We start from the raw sequence: 25,388 nt of genomic DNA, 5'->3' as shown, positions 1-25,388 counted from the left end.
ATGTCCATCCAGTAAGTATCTCTGGGAGATTTTTTTATTAATGCCTTAGTGCGTTGATGGTAAATGAGCTATTTCAAAAACTCCTGAAGACAACTGAGGATCCATTTAGGAAAAGCCTTGGGTCTCGGTGGGAGAGTTTGTTTCTTCCTATACACATATTGAAGCAAATATCTAGAAGTCAGGTCTAAGTTACAGTGGGATTTTATTGCTTGGAATGGGCCTTGGAAGCAGTAGTGAGCATGAAGATTCAATGAGGCAGACCTGGGTTCTACTTCTTGTCCAGTCATTTCCTAACTGTGTTATCTTAGGCAAGTTACTTTTTAAAGTCTAGGCTTTTCCATATGTAGGATAAGTAATACTTACCTCATTTTGGTGCTGTGATATTTAAATGAATGAAGGGCATATAAATTCCTTTTGATGGTATGTGGCACATAGTAAATGCTTAATAAAAAATAAGTGCCTAAATTAGGCAGTCTTGTCAGAGCTCTCACTCTAAGAAGTCATATAATGAGCCAAAGTGAGAAGGAAGAACATTAAAATATATATATGTATATATGACCTAAATATTCTTATCTGACTGCTTTTAAAATGTAGTGAAGCTCTTGGAGATTGGTGACGAAATAAGACAGTGGAAAGAGATGATGGTATAATATGCATGAATAGCAAAGGATGAGGTATTGACCCCAAAACCTGTGGTCTCCCAGTACATAAGAGGGAGAGGAATGAGACTGGGAGTCAAGGGAATAAATGATGCAGTAAGCTGAGGGTACTGACAGGGTAGGATAATTCTGTGGGAAGGACTTGGTCAGGAAGAGAAGTGACAATGATAATGGGATTTGTTGACTTGTCCTCAGAAATATGGGAAAGCTGCGGAAGGTAAGTCCACTGTAATGTTAAAAGGGAGGTCATTTTCCTTGTCATCAAAGGAGAAAAACCAACCTGGGCCTTTGCCAACATGAAACATTTCTGCCACCCTTCCCCAGTTTCTACCACCACCACCGTATCTCCTCCCAAAACACTGTACTCTCAGCTCCAGCTGGACTGGCAGTACACACCAGCATTGAGTAGAGGGCATCTTTTCTTGTGGAGCTCTGCCTCTGTCTCCATGGACTCCCTGAGATTCCACATGAACTTCTTCCTCATTATTCCACCATTTCAGAGTTGAACATCCAGCTGGTGGTTACAAGAAACTGTTTGAAACTGTGGAGGAACTATCCTCACCGCTCACAGCCCATGTTACAGGTTGGTCTCAGCTTTCTTGAAGCCATCTTCTTTTTTTTGTTGCGATCTCTCTTTGCTGTCTCCTTATTCATTGGCATCTCTCAGCATAGGTTCCCCTATGGGCTACAAAGAGAGAAATCTGGAGATTTGGGCTTTTTATACCAAGAACTCATTTCCTCTTTTCTTTACTTTTCTAAAATATATATTTTAAAAATGCTACCTAACTGGAATTCATTGACTACTGGGACTATACCTTTGTCATCTTTAAACTGTCTCCTCCCAATTGCCTCTTCTGGAAAATAGAAAAGATGAACCCAGTGCTCTTTCTCAACTAGATTCTGATGTTAACAGTCTAGATGCAAGCAATCAAATTAATGGTGTGTCTGTTAGGTAAGCCATGTCTTCTTTTCAAATTTTTATCAGAAATATAAATCTGTATAAAGTGGACTGCTGAAACTGAGCTGTATGAAATAATACATTTCAGGTTGGAGAGTTGACAAGGATTAAACAAATACTGCCATATGCTGTACATTCAAGGACCAAAGGGCACAACCTGTTTAGACTGAATGGCCTTAAAACCTTTATTGTGTGTCCCTCATTTTTCAGAGAAGGACACTGAGGCCCAGAGATAGCACACAGCAAATCCTGAAGCAGAATCCAGGTCTCTGACAGCCCTGTGTACTTTCTGCTACAGCAAGGTGACCTTTATCTGGACAATAGCCCATATTCTCAAAGGAATTTAGCTCTATATTTTAAAAAGCCAATTTCCTATTGTTTCACAGAAATGGTTCGTTCTATCAACACATCTTTTTTTTAGTATCTTGATCTCTACTTCTAATCCATCCCTCCTGTATCAAGAAATTTGAAATTTTTTCTTAAAAGTAAGATGGTAAAAATGCAAATGTATTGGTAGCTGGGAATATCTGTTAGATGGAGAATCCCATTCCATTCCAGATGTTCTTCCTTGTCTCCTTCCAACCTTTTGTTTGAACTCAGAGATGCTGCCACATTTCCCAACCTTGGTTCCCTAGAAAAAGCAGAGTCAGCCAGCAGGCATTTCCTGAGAGCTACTCCGCGTGAGAGCTGGGAATGGAAATCACTGCCAGCTTTAGAAGTAAAAGGCTGCCCATCCAGATGGCTTATATAATCACTGCTTCTTACCAGGGGTGAGAAGAGCAGGTATAAGAAATAAGATTCTGTGTCTCACTTTCCTCACAGGCAGGATCCCCCTCTGGTTGACAGGCAGTCTCCTTCGATGTGGACCAGGACTCTTTGAAGTTGGATCAGAACCATTTTACCACCTGTTTGATGGGCAAGCCCTCCTGCACAAGTTTGACTTTAAAGAAGGACATGTCACATACCACAGAAGGTAAAGAACACTAGGTTCCACTCCCCTTCCTAGGGTTGAGGCCTAGCTCAGCTCCTCCTTGCATGCTTTTTTTAACCTCCTGAACCCAATAGGAGACTTTATACTCATCTCCACTCAGAATCCTCCTGGGCCATGAGTCTGCATGGACACCTGGGAGCTATAGGACAGGATAAAGAAACAGCAAAGAACTAGGGCTTTGGAGTCTGACATGCCTGGCATTAAATCCTATACGCCCTAGATACCATTTGTCTAGGTGGGTGCCCTTTGGCAAGTTGTTAACTTCTACTTCTTTGTTTTGTCATCTATAAAAATGGGAGAAGTAAAAGAATTTACTTCAGAGTTTATTACAAGGATAAAATGAGAACACAGTGCTTAGTCCATCAGATGCATTTAATAATAATAATAGTCATTTTATTACTATTAGACCACGTATCGCTTGATTTCTTTCCTTTTTTGTAATCAGAAAGGCCAGTGGGAAGGAGGGAGGGGGTGTCACAGAGCAGGCAAGGACCAAATATGTCATAATAATACCAGGAATAAGTTTTCTAAAAACAGGAGATGGTTGCTAAAAGGCTTGAGGCCCTAAGCCATCACTCCAACTTCATTACAAAGACTCATTAGCACCACAATAAATACTTTGTTTCATGTTTTAATATTCAGGCCTGTTAGTGGCTTTGTTGATCACCACAGATTTCAGGCATTCTGAAGAGACATCAAAAGTAAGAATAAATGGAGTCTTGAAGTAGTTGGGATAACTTGGACTGTTTTAGAAGAGAAACAGATCAAGTCAAGCAAAAATTTAGCTATGAAAGCTTATTTTGGAGGTCAGAGAAAGCCTTCTAAAGACCTTGGTACTTTTTCCTCTTCACAAAAGTACAAAATCAAATTTTAATTGGCTCTCCACATGAGAAACCCTAGGCAACGTACGCTGTCTAGTCTGGGATATGGTTGAGGAGGTCTGCCTGTGTAAGAGACTGGATTCAAAAATATCTACTTTTAAAAGTAGCAAAATAAAATTTTAAATTAAAGAAAATCACTAGAGGAATAGAAGGAAGATTGAAGGAAATCTAATTCAGCATACCATGTTCTATACCTCCCTGCTCAGTGTAGGCTGGTGAGTCATAGGGTACAGGAAGTCAGAAGCCCAATTTGAACTATCCATGGGACTATGTAGTATGATATGGAAAAGTCTTATTTTCTGGCTCAGGCCATATATGCCGATCATTAGCTTCTCTGAGCCTTGATTTCTCAGCTGTCACTGTGAAGTTGATAATCGGAGCTCATGGCACATGGTCTCCTTCTCCTTCAGTCACCCCAAGAAAGTGACCTGACTCTTCATTCTCCATGTTGTGAATTTATGATTCTTGATAAGGGCACATGGAATGACCTTCTATGCTACCCAGGGACTACACTAATTCCCCTTCTCTGTGACATTTCCCATATCTCAATGTCCTTCAGGTTCATCCGCACTGATGCTTACGTACGGGCAATGACTGAGAAAAGGATCGTCATAACAGAATTTGGCACCTGTGCTTTCCCAGATCCCTGCAAGAATATATTTTCCAGGTTTCTGAAACCCAACTGCATGTTATTAAAGACATTTTACATTAGCCATTTTTCTCTCATGGCTTGAAAGTTACTGGACTAAAAAATCCATTTGCTTCTACAGGTTTTTTTCTTACTTCCGAGGAGTGGAGGTTACTGACAATGCCCTTGTTAATATCTACCCAGTGGGGGAAGATTACTATGCCTGCACAGAGACCAACTTCATTACAAAGATTAATCCTGAGACCTTGGAAACAATTAAGCAGGTAGGACACAGTGTTCAAAAGATATTGCTTAGGAATTTAGAATTTGTACCTTAGAATTAAGTCCACTGTACATTTTGTTTGGAAGAATATGAGAGCCAGATAGATTAAGTTTCAAATCCCTGCTTTGTCATCAACTACTAGCGATGTGACATAAAGCAGAATTTTCTTCTCATTTGTGAAATTTTAAATATTTATTGCATGAATTAGAGGAAAACTGTATAAAATGCCTAACATATTTAATTGTGACACAAGTATTAAGTCCCTTCCATGTACCAGAATGTATGCTAGATGCAAAAGATACATCAAAGAGTAAGATAAAATGGTCCCTGCTCTTTGTGGGTTTTATAGGCTAGCATGGAACTGGCACATTTAATATTGAAAAGATAAAATTCATGGTTCTAGGAAAGTGTGTTGCACCAATTTTACACCTTCTTATAGAACTTCTTGTTAGAAATAAAAGCCATACCTTAAATGAAAAAGTATAAAGAAACATGTGAGCAATATTAGAAAGTGATAAATTTTGCTGAGATATGAGGCAGTCTCAATGCAGCATTCAGTAAAACAAATCTACATTTTCAACCAATGTTTATTAAGTTGCAGCTGTTTTCTTTCTTTTTGCTTTGTGAATTTATTTTTTAAATTAATCTATTTTATTTTATTTTTTAAGATAAATTTATTTATTTTAATAGGAGGCTAATTACTTTACAATATTGTATTGGTTTTGCCATATATCAACATGAACCTGCCACAGTTGTACACGTGTTCCCCATCCCGAACCCCCCTCCCACCTCCCTCCCCATATCATCCCTCTGGGTCATCCCAGTGTTTTCAAGGCATCATTCTTACTTTCAGAACACTTAACATCTAAGTGGAGAAATCAATTAATATATTACTTAACTATAATAGAGTAGAGCACTTTCACAGCATCATCTTTCAGGATTTGAAATAGCTCAACTGGAATTCCATCACCTCCCCTAGCTTTGTTCATAGTGATGTTTTCTAAGGCCCACTTAACTTCACATTCCAGGATGTCTGGCTCTAGGTGAGTGATCACACCATCGTGATTATCTTGGTCATGAAGATCTTCTTGGTACAGTTCTTCTGTGTATTCTTGCTACCTCTTCTTAATATCTTCTGCTTCTGTTAGGTCCATACCTTTTCTGTCCTTTATCGAGCCTATCTTTGCATGAAATGTTCCCTTGGTATCTCTAATTTTCTTGAAGAGATCTCTAGTCTTTCCCATTCTGTTGTTTTCCTCTATTCCTTTGCATTGATCAATGAAGAAGGCTTTCTTATCTCTTCTTGCTATTCTTTGGAACTCTGCATTCAGATGCTTGTATCTTTCCTTTCCTCCTTTGCTTTTCACTTCTCCTTTTCACAGCTATTTGTAAGGCCTCCTCAGGCAGCCATTTTGCTTTTTTGCATTTCTTTTCCGTGGGGATGGTCTTGAACCCTGTCTCCTGTACAATGTCACGAACCTCTGTACATAGTTCATCAGGCACTCTATCTATCAGATCTAGTCCCTTAAATCTATTTTTCACTTCCTCTGTATAATCATAAGGGATTTGATTTACATCATACCTGACCTAAATCAGTATGCACTCAATATGCCACCAAATTTGGAAAACTCAGCAGTGGCCACAGGACTGGAAAAGGTCAGTTTCCATTCCAATCCCAAAGAAAGGCAATGCCAAAGAATGCTCAAACTACCACACAATTGCACTCATCTCACACGCTAGTAAAGTAATGCTCAAAATTCTCTAAGCCAGGCTTCAGCAATACATGAGCTGTGAACTTCCAGATGTTCAAGCTGGTTTTAGAAAAGGGAGAGGAACCGGAGATCAAATTGCCAACATCTGCTGGATCATGGAAAAAGCAAGAGAGTTCCAGAAAAAGATATATTTCTGCTTTATTGACTATGCCAAAGCCTTTGACTGTGTGGATCACAAGAAACTGTGAAAAATTCTGAAAGAGATGGGAATACTAGACCACCTGACCTGCCTCTTAAGAAACCTGTATGCAGCTCAGTTAGAACTGGACATGGAACAACAGACTGGTTCCAAATAGGAAAAGGAGTACATCAAGGCTGTATATTGTCACCCTGCTTATTTAACTTATATGCAGAGTACATCATGAGAAACGCTGGTCTGGAAGAAGCACAAGCTGGAATCAAGATTGCCAGGAGAAATATCAATAACCTCAGATATGCAGATGACACCACCCTTATGGCAGAAAGTGAAGAGGAACTCAAAAGCTTCTAGATGAAAGTGAAAGAGGAGAGTGAAAAAATTGGCTTAAAGCTCAACATTCAGAAAACGAAGATCATGGCATCTAGTCCCATCTCTTCATGGGAAATAGATGGGGAAACAGTGGAAACAGTGTCAGACTTTCTGTTTTGGGAACTCCAAAATCACTGCAGATGGTGACTGCAGCCAGGAAATTAAAAGACGCTTACTCCTTGGAAGAAAAGTTATGACCAACCTAGATAGCATATTGAAAAGCAAAGACATTACTTTGCCAACAAAGGTTCGTCTAGTCAAGGCTATGGTTTTTCCAGTGGTCGTGTATGGATGTGAGAGTTGGACTGTGAAGAAAGCTGAGCCCCAAAGAATTGATGCTTTTGAACTGTGGTGTTGGGGAAGACTCTTGAGAATCCCTTCGACTGCAAGGAGATCCAACCAGTCCATTCTAAAGGAGATCAGCCCTGGGATTTCTTTGGAGGGAATGATGCTGAAGCTGAAGCTCCAGTACTTTGGCCACCTCATGTGAAGAGTTGACTCATTGGAAAAGACTCTGATGCTGAGAGGGATTGAGGGCAGGAGGAGAAGGGGGGATGACCGAGGATGAGATGGCTGGATGGCATCACTGACTCGATGGACGTGAGTCTGAGTGAACTCCGGGAGTTGGTGATGGACAGGGAGGCCTGGTGTGCTGCGATTCATGGGGTCTCAAAGAGTCGGACACGACTGAGCGACTGAACTGAACTGAACTAACTATAATAGAACTAACTATAATAGAATATAGTAAGTCCTTTCACAAAAGGAGTCCTTCTATGGAAGTGCATATAAAGATTACTTCTAGCAGTGTTGAAGGGTGTGAAGTAGGGCAGATCAAGGAAGATTTAAAAGTACTGTATTTGAGTTCGAAATTAGAGGGAAGGCAAAACTTCATTGAATTTGGGAAAAGAACATTTCAGATACAGGAAGTACCATGACCAAACAAATAGAGGTGGGAAACTGGAGAATAAAGTTTTTGGTGGTTTTTTTTTTTTTTTTTTTTTTTTTTTTTGGTTAGAATTGCAGTATTTCTCAATGGAGGTGGCATTGGCATTGGGCAGGTGGCACTTCATCATTATGGGGACTGTTTCACCTATTGCAGAGGTTTGACATCCCTGGTCTCACCCACTAAACACCATACATGTCCTCAATCATTGCACAAAACCCAAATGCTCCCCAACATTTCCAACTTCCCCGCTAGGGGACAAAAGCATTCCTAGGTGCAAACTAGTGATCAGAGCATGCCATGTCAAGGGTAGAGTGAAACTATAAGTTTGAATAATGGACAAAAATTTGGAATAAGTTGTTTGGTTGATGGTAAACTACTGAAAGTTTTTGTTCAGAGAAGTGGTATAGCAATGCTTTAGGTTATTTAATCTGGAAGCTATGCATAAGCTGTATGGGAGGGCAAAAGAACTAGGAGACCAGCTAGTGGAACTGAAGACCAGAAGGAGAAACTGAGTGTAATAGGAATAGAAAGGAAAGTAGTCACAACACTGGGTCTCAATACTACCGGCTGATTTATAATCCCACGGACTGTTTACTAAGGTTTGACATATTCTCAACAGCTTTTTCTTGGTTTAGATGTATGTTTGTAACCGCATATGAGTGTGTGTGTAAATCATTTAGAGAAGTCCTGAAACTAAATTTCTAAACTACTCATTTGACTTTGACAGTATATCAGATTGCCATGGTAATTTAACTGGAAGTGTGAAGTTCATGGTATGGCTCCAGAATAGACTTTATTAGAAGTTAAGTTTCATTGTGAGCAGCACTATACCCTAACTTCATATAAAAATGTAATTTTAAAAACTTGAGGGTTTTTTGTTTGTTTATTTGTTTACCATGACTGAAATAGCCTGCTAACAAGTACCTTTGCCTCTAGACTGATTCCCTTAAATACAACTTCCTTAATTCAGTAGAAGTATTTTTTTTTCTAAAATGCAAGTATAAATGTGCTATTCCATCTAGTGCACCCACAGTTTCCAAGATATAGTTAAAACACAGACCTTTGTGGCTGGCCCACTTTTATTTCTCCTTCTCCATGTGTGCTCTTCACCACAGCCATGCTGAATGACTAGACTTCCCTAAGCAGCATTCACTATTTACACCTCTATGCCTTTACAGCAAGGTTCCTGCTTCCTAGAACACATCGTTATCATTCTGCATCTGACTGACTTTTACTCATCTTTCAACACGAGTTGGAGTCATCGCCCTTGGGAAGCCCTGCCTAATCTCCCAGTTTGGGTTAAATGGCTTTTCTTTATAGATATGGTTTTGCACTTACTACACTTATTCCAGCTCATTGTTCTAGTGTTGTTGTTCAGTCACCCAGTCATGTCGGACTCTTTACGACCCCACAGACTGCAGCATGCCAGGCCTCCCTGTCATCACCATCTCCCGGAGTTTGCCCGAGTTCATGTTCATTGCATCAGTGATGCTGTCCAGCCATCTCATCCTCTGACACCCTCTTCTTCTGCCCTCAGTCTTTCCCAGAATCAGGGACTTGTCCAATGAGTCATCTGTTCCTGTCAGATAAGCAAAATACTGGAGCTTCAGCTCCAGCATCAGTCCTTCCAGTGAGTATTCAGGGTTGATCTCCCTTAAGACTGACTGGTTTGATCTTGCTGTCCAAGGGGCTTTCAGGAGTCCTCTCCAGCACCACAGTTTGAAGGCATCAATTCTTTGGCATTCTGCCTTCTTTATGGTCCAGCTCTCACAACTGTATGTGACCACTGGGAAGACCATAGCCTTGACTATACGGACCTTTGTCAGCAGAATCACATTTCTGCTTTGCAACACACTGTCTAGGTCTGTCATCACTTTCCTACCATGAAGCAATTGTCTTCTGATTTCATGGCTGTAGTCATGGTCTGCAGTGATTTTGGAGCCCAAGAAGAGGAAATCCATCACTACTTCCACCTTTTCACCTTCTATTTGCCATGCAGTAATGGGGCCAGATGCCATGATCTTAGTTTTTTTAATATTTAGTCTTAAGTTGGCTCTTTCACTCTCCTCCTTCACCCTCATCAACAGGCTTTTTAGTCCCTCTTTGCTTTCTGCCATTATAGTGGCATCATCCGCATATCAGAGATTGTTGATGTTTCTCCCACCTATCTTAATTCCTGCCTTGTAACTTATCAGCCCGGTATTTCTCATGATATGCTCAGCATATAGGGTACCAGCAGACAGCCCTGATGTACTCCTTTCTCAGTCTTGAACCAATCAGTTGTCTAGTACAGTGCTGTCAATGGAACTTTCTACAACACTTCTATATCTACATCGTCCAAGTGCTGTTAAGTACATGGATGTGGCTAATGTGACTGAGGAACCGAATTTGAAGTTCTGTCCTAATTATGGTTGACTTACATTTAAATTGCAACATGTGGCTGCAGTATTGGATACTGCCAGTCAAGACTGAGATTTTGAAAAGCAAGGACTATCGCTGTTTTCCTAGACTCTGACGCAGCTTCTGGCATACAATAGAAGCCCAGTGAGTGCCTGACAAATGACTGAGTGAATGGATGTCTTGCCTAATATTTAAGTGAGAACGCCAAAAGCTCCCTAAGCTTTAAAACATTTTCTCTTAATCGAATAGAAAGCACTTTGGTTAGACAAATATATAACCATGGATTATTTATTCAATAAATCTTTACCGAGTAGGTCCCAAGCAGAAATTCTAGTGCTCTGCATCTTTTGACAAGTCACTTAACTTCTCTGACTCCTCAAGTTCTCCTTAGGTAAATTGAGAGGTTTGTGATAGATGATGGTTTTGAATTTTTTATAAGAATCCAAATTCAACTGAAGTACTGAATCCTGTCTTCAGAAGTTTCCATTAATTCCAGGCATTCATGGTTCCCCTGAAGTGTATTTAGGTTAAGACTTTCTATACTAGAATTCTGAGGTTTCTTTCAGTTCCAAATTCCTTTACATGTAAGACACTGGATTTGGTATTTAGGTTGTATCATACAAAATTTGTGTTTTTGTAAAATGAAAATTAATAACTATCAACATGCAGTTCAATGTAATTCAATAAGGAAAATGTAAAGATGTTTCAGGATTAAAATTTATCACTGTTTGAGGACAGCTTGTATATACAAAAGGAAAATAACCGAACAGAGAAATGCATGGTCTACATCAACAGAAGAACACAGTCAGAGAGAACTTAAAAATTTCAAAGGCATGAAGGGTCAACATGGGGGTCAGAGAAGAGCTCTACACTAAAGTTGGAACTTCCACAGGTTTGAAAGAAAGTAGGACCCCAGAGAGAGAGAAGGAAGGAGAAAGTGCACTTAGGGTAAAGGTGCAAATGGTCATGGTGAGGTCAGATTGCGGGACCAAAGATACAATACAGTTTTTCTCTTAACATGGGTGACATCTCTTTTCCTTCCATAGGTTGACCTTTGCAACTATGTCTCAGTTAATGGAGCCACTGCTCACCCCCACATTGAAAATGATGGGACTGTTTACAACATTGGTAATTGCTTTGGGAAAAATTTTTCAATTGCCTACAATATTGTAAAGATCCCACCACTACAAGCAGGTCAGTTTACCACTTTGATTCTTCTTAAAACAAGTATAGATAATGTGAGAAAATTACTGGAAATACAAGATATCAGATCAGAAATATGAGGACTGCACTATATGGACTGTTAAATTACTTTCAGATTTTCAGAAAAATATCCTCATCCTCACCCTACCAGGGAACAAATACCCAATAGCACCATAGTAGGAAATAACAAATTGAAAATACAAAAAGCATGTGGCCATGTTCTGTTCTACAGTGTTTCAAAGATGTAGTGTATATGTGACTTTGATCATGTAAAATTTAGATTCAAATCAAGCAAATAGTTATTAAGCACTTATCCATGTGCCAGACACAATTAAGATTTTAAACAAACATATGTGTACGTATATGAAAGTGTATTCAGTATTTTATATGTATTTAATTCCCAAAACTACAAACAAAACCTTTTAATCATATATAGACTATAGAGAAAGAATGCTAAAACAGAAGAGAGTACTCTTTAGAATTCTACATTCATCCTCCATTCGTTGCAAGAAATTTGATATTGATCTTATTAATAGAAGTATTTGAGTATATATGGATTTTTATTTAGTTTTTGCTTAGTATAATTTGTGAAGTTTACATCCTGGACCAGCAGCATCACCTGGAAACCTGTTAGAAATACAAATCTCAAGCCCCACCTGAGGTAGACTGAATGAGTAACTCTGAGGGTGGGCCCATGCTCAGTATTTTCAGAAGCTCTTTATGTATTTCTGGTGTACACTAAGGTTTAAAGACGCTGCCTTAGTAGCAAATAAACTTTAATGTGCTTAAGAATTATTTGTACCGGGCTATTGACACAGAAAGGGCTTCCCAGGTGGCACTAGTGGTATATGCCAATGCAGGAGACATAAGAGACAGGAGTTTGATCCCTGGCAACCCACTCCAGTATTCTTGCCTGGATAATCCCATGGACAGAGGAGATTTATGGGCTACAGTCCACAGGGCCTCACAGAATTGGACATGACTGAAGGGACTTAGCACCCACAAACAACAAAACCACATATTCTATAACTTTACAGCTAATTTAAGAGAGTGTAAAAGTCACTTTGACCATACTAAAGTTTTGCCTACTCCCTTGACTTAGAACCCTCCTTCAGTTAGTAAGATGTGACTCCACTATACTCTATCTACCACACACTGTTTGAGTGCACTTTCCAAATCTGCTGCTATTTGGATTTTCCTGGGTGATTGCAGCTCCACATGAAATTTCCCTCAGAAATGCCAGTGACTGAGAAAATGGAAATAAACTCTTTAAAAAATCAAGATCTGAAAATGTATTTCTTTGCTCGCATAAGCTGTTCTAAATGCTTTGTATTTAAAAAAAAGAGGCTGTTCCACAGCCTTTTAAAACCACTTTATTTCAGACAAGGAAGATCCAATAAGCAAGTCAGAGATCGTTGTACAATTCCCCTGCAGTGACCGATTCAAGCCATCTTACGTCCATAGGTAACTCGAAGGCCTGCTATGAATCTTCAGGAAAACTCAAGTTTAAAGATCTGCTTTGCCTACCTTTGATACCAGTCCTGATCATGACATTTTCTTGCAGAAACCTAAATTTAAATGTAATTAATTTCATGTAGGCACTGTTGATTCATATAAATGACCATACCTCATGTGTACATATTTCTCTGTGGTTTGAGCATCAACCCTTCCCACTCACAAGTTTATTTCTGTTTCTGAACAGTTTTGGTTTGACTCCCAACTATATTGTTTTTGTGGAGACACCAGTCAAAATTAATCTATTCAAGTTTCTTTCTTCATGGAGTCTTTGGGGAGCCAACTACATGGATTGTTTTGAGTCCAATGAAACCATGGGGGTAAGCCTTACATTTATTTGTCAGGTTTATGATTCCAAAGAATATGTGTTTCATAATGCAGACTTTTTTTCTTTTTAAATGCATCAAAATATTCTCACTTTTAGGTTTGGCTTCATATTGCTGACAAAAAAAGAAAAAAGTATATCAATAATAAATACAGGACCTCTCCTTTTAACCTCTTTCATCACATCAATACCTATGAAGACCATGAGTTTCTGATTGTGGATCTCTGTTGCTGGAAAGGGTAAGAGAGTACACTGAATGAATAAATGTTACATCTCCAGTTGCTCCTGGAAATCAGGTTTGTTTGTTTGTTTTCAGAGATACTGCTTTCAATATTTAATCTGAGTTATATCTTTTAAAAGTATGCTTAAGTCACAAAATATGACTTAAAAAGCTGTAGGGAGTTTAGGTAATCAGAAACACAAACTGAACCTAAAAACCATGGTTAATGATTGAAAACTGCTCAGGTCCATGAAACAGACCTGAAAATAAAAGATTCTATGACTTGATGAATGAACTTAAACTTAATTTCCCTCAAATTTAACAAGATTGTTTGAGGAGCCTTAAACTGCATCTGCTCTGGGTTTGATTTTTTTAGAAAAGACAGACATTCTTTCTTCAGAACAGCAAGTCACTAAAAGAGACAGTAGCCCCTGAAGACACAGACAGAATGGTGATAGAGAAACAGAGCAGAAAGTTTCAACGGCTGCTGTTTTTAAACATATCCATGAAGCAGGACTCTTTTCTCCACCCAGAGCGGGCAGAAGTGGCTGCAGTATACCTGAGTCTTTAGGAGTTTCTAGATTGGAGACTAAAGAAGAGACAGGCACTTGTGCTTTTAAAAGACATGCATCATGTCTCTAAAGTTTTTGTAATTGTCTGTCCTCATGTTTGACTTTTTATTTTTGCAGATTTGAATTTGTTTATAATTATTTATATTTAGCCAATTTACGTGAGAACTGGGAAGAGGTGAAAAAAAATGCCAGAAAGGCTCCTCAGCCTGAAGTTAGGAGATACGTACTTCCTTTGAATATTGACAAGGTAACCACCCTCTACATAGATTTCAGATATAACAAGAATGTTTCATCTTCCTCAGGATTTTTCCTCCTGCTGTGTGTTTATACATAAAGGCTCAAAATTTATGAACTGGAAGGGACCTTAAAAATTAGCAAATTCAATTCCCCTCATTTTATAAATGAAACTGAAGCTCATGAATTAGCAAAATCCAGTTGTGAAGAGTCAAAGTGAAACCAGTTTTCACTCTCAACCTGTTTTTCTTTTTTCTACAAAATCTTTTTAAAAACTGATTGCTAAAAAACAAACAACAAAAAACTGATTGCAATCCAACTGGTTAGAACATAAACAAAAACAGTGGGATAAGTGGGCAAAAATAACTTAAAACAATAGGTTGGTAATCTTTGAAGGCTTTTAGGTTAGGGTAAAAGGTTTGCATTTTATTTGACAGGTGGTAGGGAGTTAAGGATTTTGAATAGAAGAAAGCCATATTCAGAGTTGGTGAACTGGGTATAAATAAAGTGTACTGACTCTTCTAGTTGTCTCTTCTGCTAAATGTCCAGCTTCCCTGAGCAAGTCTCTCAATGAGCAAGTTACCCCAAAGTTCAGTTGCCCGTTCTGAAACCTAAATAAATTGGACTAAATAATAACTAAGTCATTTGCTGTTTTGATTTTCTAAAATAAGGCTATGTCATGTGTAAGTAGTATTGGAAGTGAAGGAGAAAGATAGGGATCTGTGATTGTAGACAATTTAAATTCTGTAGGTGCCAGAAAAATGTAGTGGTAGTAGCGACAGAAAGGCAAAAGTGAGCATTCCTACAGATAGAATTAAAAGGATCCTACATTTGACTGGATGGCAGAATGAATTGTCTTAGACATGCAAAACCCTATGTGTCTAAAGTGTTGATACCTTTGGAAATAGGAAATGCAACAGGCAGAGCAAATTTGGAGATAAACATGAACTGTAGAACTAGGAGGAAAGGGTAATAATGAGTAAAAGGGCTGACTTGAAGACAAAAACAGGTTAACCGGGGCTTCCAGCTTTCTAGTATGTGATTTGGGGCAAGACATTTAGTCTTTTCACGTCCCCTTTTCTTTATCTGCACTTTCCTGGTAGCTCAGACAGTAAAGAATCTTCCTGCAATGCAGGAGACCCAGGTTCAATCCCTGGATTGGGAAAATCCCCTGGAGAAGGAAATGGCTACCCACTCCATTATTCTCACCTGGAGAATCCCATGGACAGAGGAGCCCGATAGGCTACAGTTCATGAGGTCACAAAAGAGTTTTACACAACTGAGTAATTAGCACTTTCATTTCATTTTCTTTGTCTATATCCACCATACAGGATTTTTGTGATCAATAAATGAGGTGATATATGTCAATCTCTGAATATAGTCCCCCACATAAACTGTGTTAAATAATATTCATTATAATTCTCATCAACAACAAAGAAGTATGAACTTCTCTTGCTAGCAATGTTTATCCTCATATATTTGATCATCATTTCAATGCCAGTAACTATTAGCTCTTTTCTTCTAACCCTGCTTTGTGTCACAAGGACCTGCCCTTCCACATGAAAGCCTACCAGATATCTTCATCAAGATGTTGTTGATGCTGATCTTATTGTTGTTGATGAGAATTACAAGATCAGCATCAACAACATCTTGATGAAAATATCTGGTAGGCTTTCATGTGGAAGGGCAGGTCCTTGTGACACAAAGCAGGGTTAGAAGAAAAGAGCTAATAGTTATCAGCATTGAAATGATCAAATATATGAGGATAGACATTGCTAGCAGCAAAAGTTCATACTTCGGAGTAAGCATTCTAAAAGAAACTTACAAATTTGTTGATTTTTAAAAATGAAGAACTTGACAGCCAGAAAATGTTGAAAGAAAAGATAGCCAAGCACATAAGTTGGGGAAACACCCATGGGCAGAAAGTAGTAGGAAAAGAGGAGTCAGAAAAAGAAAGAAAAAAAAAAATCACTAACGGGTCCTAGTTACAACTAAGAGAGGAAAATGCCACATTGACAAAGCAAGAGAGGATTTCATTGATGTCCACTGCTATGTATAGGCAAGCTGAAAAACATGAAGCTGAAAATAGGAGCCAAAACCCAGATTTAGTGACCTCTAGGAGAATAGGGAGAGAGGCAGAAATCAGGTTTCAAGCCACAGTGACAATGTGGTGGCAATTACTATAGCCTGTGCTTTTAAAGTTTGGCAATGAAGAGAAAACTAGATCATAAATTAGAGAGAGAAGAGATTTAAAAAATGAAGGAAGGACTAAGGAAGGGAAAGAGTATAAGATGACTAAAGCTTCAGGTTTTGTGATTGAAATAATGGTGATATTTTTTAATATATCTTTCTTATTTTTGAATAGGCAGTGCATTTAATTGGTCAGAAAATCAAAATAATCTAAAAAGGTTTGCACTGAAAGTGTCACTCCAACCTCTTTCTGCATCCATTCCATACCATTCCTCTTCACTTCTATGTTTAACTTTTAATGTCTTTCCTTTGCATTTGTTTATGAAAATATTAAAAAATGCCAACATATAGAATTATTATTCCCACTTTTTACACAAAAAGTAACTTTCTCTATCCACATTTTTATTCCTTGCTTATTTTCATTTTAAAATATATATTGAAGATTTTACTTTCTGCAACCACACAGTGTACTTTTTTACCAATATGCTGCAGTCCCTCACTGCTGAGCAAGTCATTTCCATTTTTTGACTGTTACAGATAATTTCACAAGGAATAACTTTGTATGTATGTTCTTTTATGTATATGCAGATATAGCAATAGGATAGACTCTCAGAAGTGAGTTTGCAGTATCAGAGGATAAACACATCTGTTTTAAAAAGAAAAATAGTGAGAGGGAGAGTGAAAAGGAGGTGCTGGTTTGGAAAGCAAAGATGATGTTACAGATCTCTTACATTAAAAAGCCTGAATTTAATAATAGAAAAAATAAGATATAACAGAGTAAAATCATTAAAGTTACAGTCCCATAAGTAAAGTGTTCAACATCAACATTTGAACTAATTGTATTTTTCTTCTTAATTCATACAATGCTACAAATCATAAGGACTCACTGTGTTGGATCAATTGTTATTTCCAGGTCTTCTGCATGGAGAGAAAGAGAGACATATATAAAATTTTCTTTATTTTGCCACCTTTAGGTAGTCATGTATCAATATGTATATATGCATACATGCTGCTCTCTGCTTCCCAACATCACCACGAAGAGCCTTGAAGTCACACTTCATGGAATCTTACAAGATCCATTCCTCACCTCCTATCTCTTCCCAATTCTGAAAATCTTTCACTATTTCCTTTTAGTTCATTGTACATCACTAGAAAAATTCCATCTATCCTCTGCTCAGAAGGTTCCTTCCATCTTATCTCTTTTACCAAAAAATCTGACACTCTCTAGGACACTGGTCTCTTCAGCAGCAGTTTCCAGGGGTAGCAGTTTCTCCTCCAGCCCTTGTACCACTGGGCCTGGAGTTGGAACACTTGTTCCACTTTGCTGCTTCCAAACCATTGTTCCTTCTGACCATCCTTAAAATCTTTCAGTTTCAAATCTCATTTCAACTAATTATATACCCAAGTGGTATGTGTACATTTATATATATATATATATATATATATAGCCCTTCATTATTGTTTTCATGTACCAATCACCACTCCCTCTTCTTTTGGTTCAGTGTCACACTCCCCTCCATGATCTACTTCCAACTGTCAGTGATTTCAGTATACACATCATAGATGATTCTTCCAACAGCCTGGCCTCAGTTCCTTGACATCTTCCACTGATCCTGTCTTCCATTCTAACTCAGCCACTCACTTCCCAACTCATACAATTGACCTTGCTATTACCTTTGACTGTGCTTCTATCATAACCTTGGTTTATACAGGACACATTCTGACTTTCCTTTCAAGATTACCAACCCTATTACAATTCCCACCAGAACCTCCAATTTATTGAACCTGCTCACCATCTCCCACTCCCCTGAAGACTTATCTTCCCTCCTTATTCAGTTAAAATTTCATGATCATTGTAATCACCCCCTTGAGTAGATCCTCATTTCTCTTGCCACTTTCTTACTTTATAGAATTTATTTGTCAAAGTCATAAATCCTAGTTAAATTCAACTCTCCACCTACTCCATGCTTGTACCTCTAAGGCTCAAATCAAGTGCTAAAAATACACAATTGTGTTAATTGGCCCATTTTTAAATATATGACCACAAACCTTACTGCAACATTTCCCAACTTCATTTTCCTAGTTAAGTATTTCACAACCTCCTCTCTCAAACTTCCCACCTCCACACTCATACTCAATTAATGGCTCTGTTTCCTCTTTTACTAAACAAATGAAAGAAATCAGAAAAGAATGTAGACTCCTGCCACCACATCTACTCACCCACCAGCATCTGTACTCATACTGAATTATCCCTGGTCTTATTCAGAACTAGTCTTTCCCATCCTTCCTCACCCACTCCAGGACATTATTCTACAACACTCCCATTCTGTCATATATCTCACTCTCCTCCTGTTTTTATTAACTCGTGCATATCATGCTGTTATTTTGCCTTCTTATAAAATCCTTCTCTTGACTCTTCTTGCCCCTCCATTTATCCCTTCTTTCCTGTCTTGTGGCCCCTTTAATGTTGGAGGGCACCAGGACTCACCCGTTTGTCCTGCTTCTATTTGTACTTTCACTCCTCTTAAAGACTCATGCCTTAAATCAACCTGCATTTCCACTTCCAACTTCCTTTTAACTCAAGATTCTTGTATGTTATTGCCAATGCTAAGTCTTTATTTTGATGTTCAGTAAACATTTCAAGTTTAATAAGACAAAACTCAAACTTCTCCTCTTCCCCTACCAAAAACTTTATCCCACCACAGTGATTCCCATCTTTATTGTGACAACTCCAACTTTTAACTATTCGGCCCCAAACCTTGGAGCCATCCTTGACTTCTCACTTAATTTCATGCCTGTTCCCTATGCAGTATCTTACCTATTAGGAAATCCTCTCCTCTGCCTTCCATTCCTCACTAACATCAGTGCTACTAGCCCAGTCTGAACCATTGTTTTCCTTTGACTAGACTACTACAAGACAGACTGGTTTTCCTAATTTCACACCTGCATATCCCCTATTCTTAAAGGGATCTTGACAGAGCAGCCAGACTGATTCTTTTAAAAATAAATCATAGCCTTACAAACTCTTCTGCTCATCTCTTGCTCACAAGAAAAACCAAAGTCCTCACAATGACCCATCAGGCTCTAACCAGTCTGACCCCATTATACCCCTCTACCCTCCTTTCCTGTGTTCTCCCCCCAGCTCAGTCAGCACAGCCAACCTGGTCTCCTTAATGCTCTTCAAGCACCCTTGACAATACTCCTGCCTCACGCCTTTGCAATTTGTTTTCTCTGCTTAAATGCTCTTCCCCAGATATCTACATTGCTTCCTTCATCTCCTACAAGTTTTACCCCAAATATCACCTTATCAGTGAAGCCCACCCTGACTACCTACTAAAATTATAAATCACTTACCCTTCACACTTCTGATCCCCCATACTCTGCTCTGTTTTTCTCTCCACATTCATGGTGTACTAAACACTTTATCTATATTTATAGTTTTCCAAATTAGAATGTAAACTCCATAACAATAGGAACTCTGTTCTCTGAAATATCACAAATGCCTAGAATAGAGTCTAATACAAACCAGGTATTCAAGTATTTAATGCAAAACTAAATGCATATGTTCTTTGAAGAGCTCATGATATTCATTCCTTTCATAATATAATCTGAAAAATGATGTGGGGGCAATTTCGGTATCAAGAGATCTTAGAAAACATCAGGTCCAGAAGTTTTTTCATTTGTTTTCTTTTTTGACAACATAAGGATATGATATTTTTCCAATAAAATCAAAATATAGCGAACTTTAAAGGAGATAAACATTGTATGGATACCTAGAGGTTGAAGTCTTTGTTACTGTGAAGCAAAATACTTCTTTTCCCAGAACCATATCCTCAGGGCCTTATATGGGTCTATATGGCCCTGTATGTTCTTTGAGGTCAGTCTCATTTCACAGATGAGAAGACTATGAGGTTATATTTCTTTTATATATCTCTGACTTTCCCAGTGATACACACTCAGTGACTGACATGGACATGGGCAGCTTTCTCAGTCGTGTTCTTTGTCTCTCCCTTCTAGAGTTTTCTGTACTGACTCTTCTACATGTTGACTTAAGAAATGAAGAACTCAGGAAACTAAACTTGGAAGCTGTTCTCATGGCTGCTTGATTTTTATTCCTTGCTCACTGAGGTTTCTGTTATCCTCTTTCTTAGGCTGACACAGGCAAGAATTTAGTCACACTCCCCAATACAACTGCCACTGCAATTCTGTGCAGTGACGAGACCATCTGGCTGGAACCTGAGGTTCTCTTTTCAGGGCCTCGCCAAGGTGAGATGGTATAGGAAAAAACTTCACATGTGAGAGAACAAAATGTTCCACTCCGAGAGAGTAATTGAGTTTTCCTAAGCATGTTTTTTATTTTGTAGCATTTGAGTTTCCTCAGATCAATTACCAGAAGTATGGTGGGAAACCCTACACATATGCATATGGACTTGGCTTGAATCACTTTGTTCCAGACAGGGTAATTAATTCCTCTTCCTAATATTTGAACCGTACTTTGAATCATATGTAAGTCAAGTAAAGCATATTGACTGACTAATTTATTGACTAATTTTTCTTTCTTATAAGCAGCTCTGTAAGCTGAACGTCAAAACTAAAGAAACCTGGGTATGGCAAGAGCCTGATTCATACCCCTCAGAACCTATCTTTGTTTCTCACCCAGATGCCTTGGAGGAAGATGACGGTAATGAGAGTAATAGATGTGTCTGAACCCTCTCTTCTCATTGGAGTTCATATAGTTAATTCACTAGGAGAGCAGTTATGTTGATTATTTCCAAATGTTCAGAAATAATCCTTCCTGCTATTGAATAGGACAGCACTAAAGAATGTAAATATGTTTGAAAAATAGTTTTATCTTATGGCCAGGTTTCATTAGGTACTGTTGGAAAAATGCTTAGAGCACCATCGGGTGTCACGATGGAATATCAGTATCTGCTCTAGATGGAGGCGAGAAGGAAGAAGGAGCAGCATGCTATCTAGGTTTTGCCTTTCCTGACCTAGATACATTTCTGAAAAGAAACAGGGTTCTAAGGAGGGAAACTGAATATTCTAACTGATCCAAGAGAATGAGGCTTTGAGATTCTGGTTCTAGTTTTTGTTTTCAGTAAGCTGAGGCTAGAAGGGGATCCAGAGCAACAGTCTGTAAAACAGCAATTCAGATACACTCAACTACAAAGCTGGAGCAGCAGGGTAGGTGATACTCTCTGGGTTTAAAATATGGGAGACCACAGAGAAATGAATAGAATAAAGAGTTTTAGAGCCATTTTACACTAAGTAATTTTACATTTGCAGTGCATCCAGTTAAAACTGCAAAAAGTTTGTTCCTATTTAGTTTGATAAAAGTAAGCATCCAAGCTAGGTCTTGGAAATTGTAGAAATAATATACCTGACTGTTTTCAAAGTCTTTAATACATGTTTCATTTGATTGTCACAACATTTTTTGCAATAAGTAGAGCAGGTGTTAAGTCTTATGACACAAATAAAAACACAGAAACATTCATTAAATAAGAATTCAATGAATATTTACTGTGTTCTAACCATTGTGGTAGGCTATCAGGATACAATGGTGGGCAAGAAGGACACTGTCACTCCCTTCCTGGAGCTTATAGTCTAGGGGACTTGAAAATTTTAACATCCCTCTCATGGTTGCCATGGACTTTGCTGGTGACTCAGGCGGTAGAGAATCTGCCTGCGATGCAAGAGAGTACTCTTGCTAGGAGAATTCCATGGACAGAGGAATCTAGCAGCCTACAGTCCATGGGGTTGCAAAGAGTCAGACACGACTGAGCAACTAACACTTTCACTTGCATGGTTGCCACACAGCCAGGTGACAGAAGAGTCAGAACAAGCTATCATGTCATCTGGTTTTCTTTATTTGTGAGTGTAATGTCTCCTGTATTATTTCAATGATATTTAATCTATGGCTCTGGGCTTTTTTTTTTTTTTTTTAATTCAACACTGCCTTATTAACTTCTCATTAACAGGTGTAGTTCTGAGTGTGGTGGTGAGCCCTGGGGCAGGACAAAAGCCTGCTTATCTTCTGATTCTGAATGCCAAGGACTTGAGTGAAGTTGCCAGGGCTGAAGTGGAGATTAACATCCCTGTCACCTTTCATGGACTGTTCAAAAAATCCTGAGCACATTCTAGCATGACATGTTTCTGGTGACAAAACACAGAAAAACATAGTTAGGTCTGCAATCAAATTCTGTTTAGCTTTAGCCTGCTGTCTATAAGTGTTTTAACTTGCAGATGCACACCATTTTGCAGTATTTTACAGAAAGTACAGAGCTAAGTAAGGAATTCCTTTTAAAAAGTGCTTATTTAGATAATCATACTTAGTGAAACAGGCACATCATAACTAAAAACTCTTTATATATTTACAGTCAAACAGAAATTGAATGTGAATTTATTAAACTGTTTTTCATTCCTATTATAAAAGTGTATTTTAGGCACCTATCTGCTCCTATTACTTTTTAACATTTAAAAGCCAAAGTACTCTACAGCTGATATGTATATGGCTTTGCTGTGTCAAGGCAGCATCTTGGAAAAAAGGCTTAGTTACTAAATGTCAAATCAAACTTCTTCTCAAACCAGGGACTTTGATCTAAGACAATCATTGTATGCACATATGTATTATTTTCAAAGATTCTCATGGTTTAAACTTTAGTATTTCCATTTTATATAGGCAATTATTACTATTTCTGATTTCACAGTAAAAAAGCCTGTTTCTAATTCACTGAGGGCGCTCAACCAAATAACTTCTCAGAGATTACGTTATCTATTAGAAACATATAACATCAAAGCAATTACATATAGTAGTGACTATTTTTTTTAATAGCATAAAATACTTACAAACATAATTGCTGTTTAAAATCAGATTATGGGGATAATAATGTTGGGGATAATAATGTTGGGTTATACTTTGTTGCCTCTTCTGCTCAATTACATTTAAGCTCTGTGCACCTGACTGAAGAGAAAGTGAAAAAAGAGAAAATACTGTCATTAACATTCAGATATGAATATAGTTTAAGCACTTTTGTTTTTAAAATATTCTTTTCTGAGATTCATGTTGCAAAAAAAATGAAGATTGACAAAAATTTTTATTCTATATCTTAATCCTGTTTTACTAAGTAAAAACAGCTTGAAGGAACAGACTGACTTGGGTACTTGATGCATCCATTTGATTTCTTTATTTAGATAAAATGCAAACTCATTTTTTAAGATTATAAGTACTCATTAAAATATACTTTTCAAATAAAATCTAAAATTGCAAAAAAAGCAGAAATTATAAGGTAAAATCATACAGAGCTCATCTAAGCACAACTACTGGTCTTTTCCATCATTTCCCACGTGTGGCTTTTTAATGTAATCATTATTTCTTTGGGAGTAATTCCTAGGTAAACCTAGATATCTCAAAAAAATAAAAAGAAAAATGCCATAAAATAACATGGACTATGTGACTGTAGATAAACATCAATCTGCTGGATTTTGTCTCTAGACATGGCACATGAACTTAATTACACAAAGAAAGCTATTCATACATTTATTTTAAAAATGCAAAAAATAAATTACTGAATAATTACCAAGTTTTGTGCTTATTTAAGTCTCTAAATTTAAGAAAATTCCTAATACTGTCACTTCCCACACTTGCCAGTCAGCCCCTACCTTCTTCCCATTCCTTTTCGACAGGAAAGTCTGGCAGTTCTTTATGCCTGCTTCTCCAGTTGGAAGATCCCACTTTGAGCTCTGTGCTCTGTGGAGATAGCCATAGTGTTAAGAAGGGAGAGAGGCACATCTGACTAAAGGAACATTCTGTCAATACCTTTTCACCAATTGGATTGTCTATATAATCATTGCTGATATTATACCAAAAAGGCTTAGGAGCTGCTTTACAAGTGCAAAGATAGAACATGAGTTTTAAAAACTTAAATTAGGATAAGGGAGATTTAAGTCAAGCAGGAAGGATTAACTCAGAAATTCAGATTGAAAAAATTAAGTAACCTGATTTCTAAGAATCAAAGGTATTCATCTGGAGGAATCAAGAGAATCATGTCTCATCCAAAAACAAATAAATCTGTTTTAAGGGGAAAATTCAAATTGAATTAAGATAAATAAACCTATTAGTAAGTAGCTACTTTTGAAATAAGTTGTTCAGCACCCTATTTGTCATAGCAAAGGAGAAATAATAACATCTTTGAGAATATAAAAAAGTAATTAGTAGCTGATAATTTCCTCATGGCTATCTAGACAGAGTTCCTATCAGCCAGTTCAGTTCAGTCACTCACTCATGTCCAACTCTTTGGACCCCATGGACTGCAGCATGCTAGGCTTCCTTGTCCATCACCAACTCCAGGAGCTTTCTCAAACTCATGTCCATCGAGTCAGTGATGTTATCCGACCCTCTCATCCTCTGTCATCCCATTCTCTAGCCTTCAATCTTCCCCAGGATCAGGGTCTTTTCCAATGAGTCAGTTCTTTGCATCAGGTGGCCAAAGTATTGGAGTTTCAGCTTCAGCATCAGTCCTTCCAATGAATATTCAGAACTGATTTCCTTTAGGATTGACTGGCTTGATCTCCTTGTTTTCCTCAAGGAACTCTTAAGAGTCTTCTCCAACACCACAGTTCAAAGCATCACTTCTTTGGTGCTCAGCTTTCTCTATGGTCCAACTCTCATATCCATACATGACCACTGGAAAAACCATAGCTTTGACTATATGGACCTTTGTTGGTAAAGTAATGGCTCTGCTTTTTAGAGTTCCTATACTATATTCTAAACCAAAAAAGATCAACAGGCAGCAAAGCCAGCCTACCTTCCAAGAATTCTGTGGCAGTTTTATTCTATCATCTACAATCTGGCTGAAGAATAAAATGCAGTTCTTTCTTCTGTAAACACATAAGAGTGATCAATGATTAGGATTAAGAGAAAATGTCTCCTAAAGGATCCCTTAGGGAATACCAAATCAGTCTCAATGGGAAAACAATCTCTGAAAGACAGGAGAAAAGTAAACTTATACTCATTGAGTACCTTTTACTTTTACAGAAAGGTGGCAATTACTCCGAATATTATACCCACCATGATACTATCTTCACCATTTTAAAGATCAGG

General features: G+C 38.0%; 1 protein-coding gene across 1 annotated transcript; it reads left to right on the top strand.

Annotated features, from left to right (window-relative positions):
* RPE65 (retinoid isomerohydrolase RPE65) lies at positions 1-23,864 on the top strand. Its single transcript, XM_060400261.1, has 14 exons — positions 1-11; positions 1,160-1,242; positions 2,440-2,590; positions 4,049-4,156; positions 4,260-4,401; positions 11,073-11,220; positions 12,612-12,693; positions 12,932-13,064; positions 13,169-13,308; positions 13,979-14,108; positions 20,437-20,551; positions 20,650-20,744; positions 20,855-20,966; positions 22,267-23,864. Exons 1-14 carry the CDS (start codon positions 1-3, stop codon positions 22,416-22,418), a joined length of 1,602 nt encoding a protein of 533 aa, XP_060256244.1. The 3' UTR covers positions 22,419-23,864.
* Positions 23,865-25,388: the final 1,524 nt, after the last annotated feature.

The sequence above is a fragment of the Ovis aries genome, chromosome 1, assembly GCF_016772045.2.
Source record: "Ovis aries strain OAR_USU_Benz2616 breed Rambouillet chromosome 1, ARS-UI_Ramb_v3.0, whole genome shotgun sequence".
Taxonomy (NCBI): Eukaryota; Metazoa; Chordata; class Mammalia; order Artiodactyla; family Bovidae; genus Ovis; species Ovis aries.
This window is presented reverse-complemented; position numbering and strand designations above follow the sequence as displayed.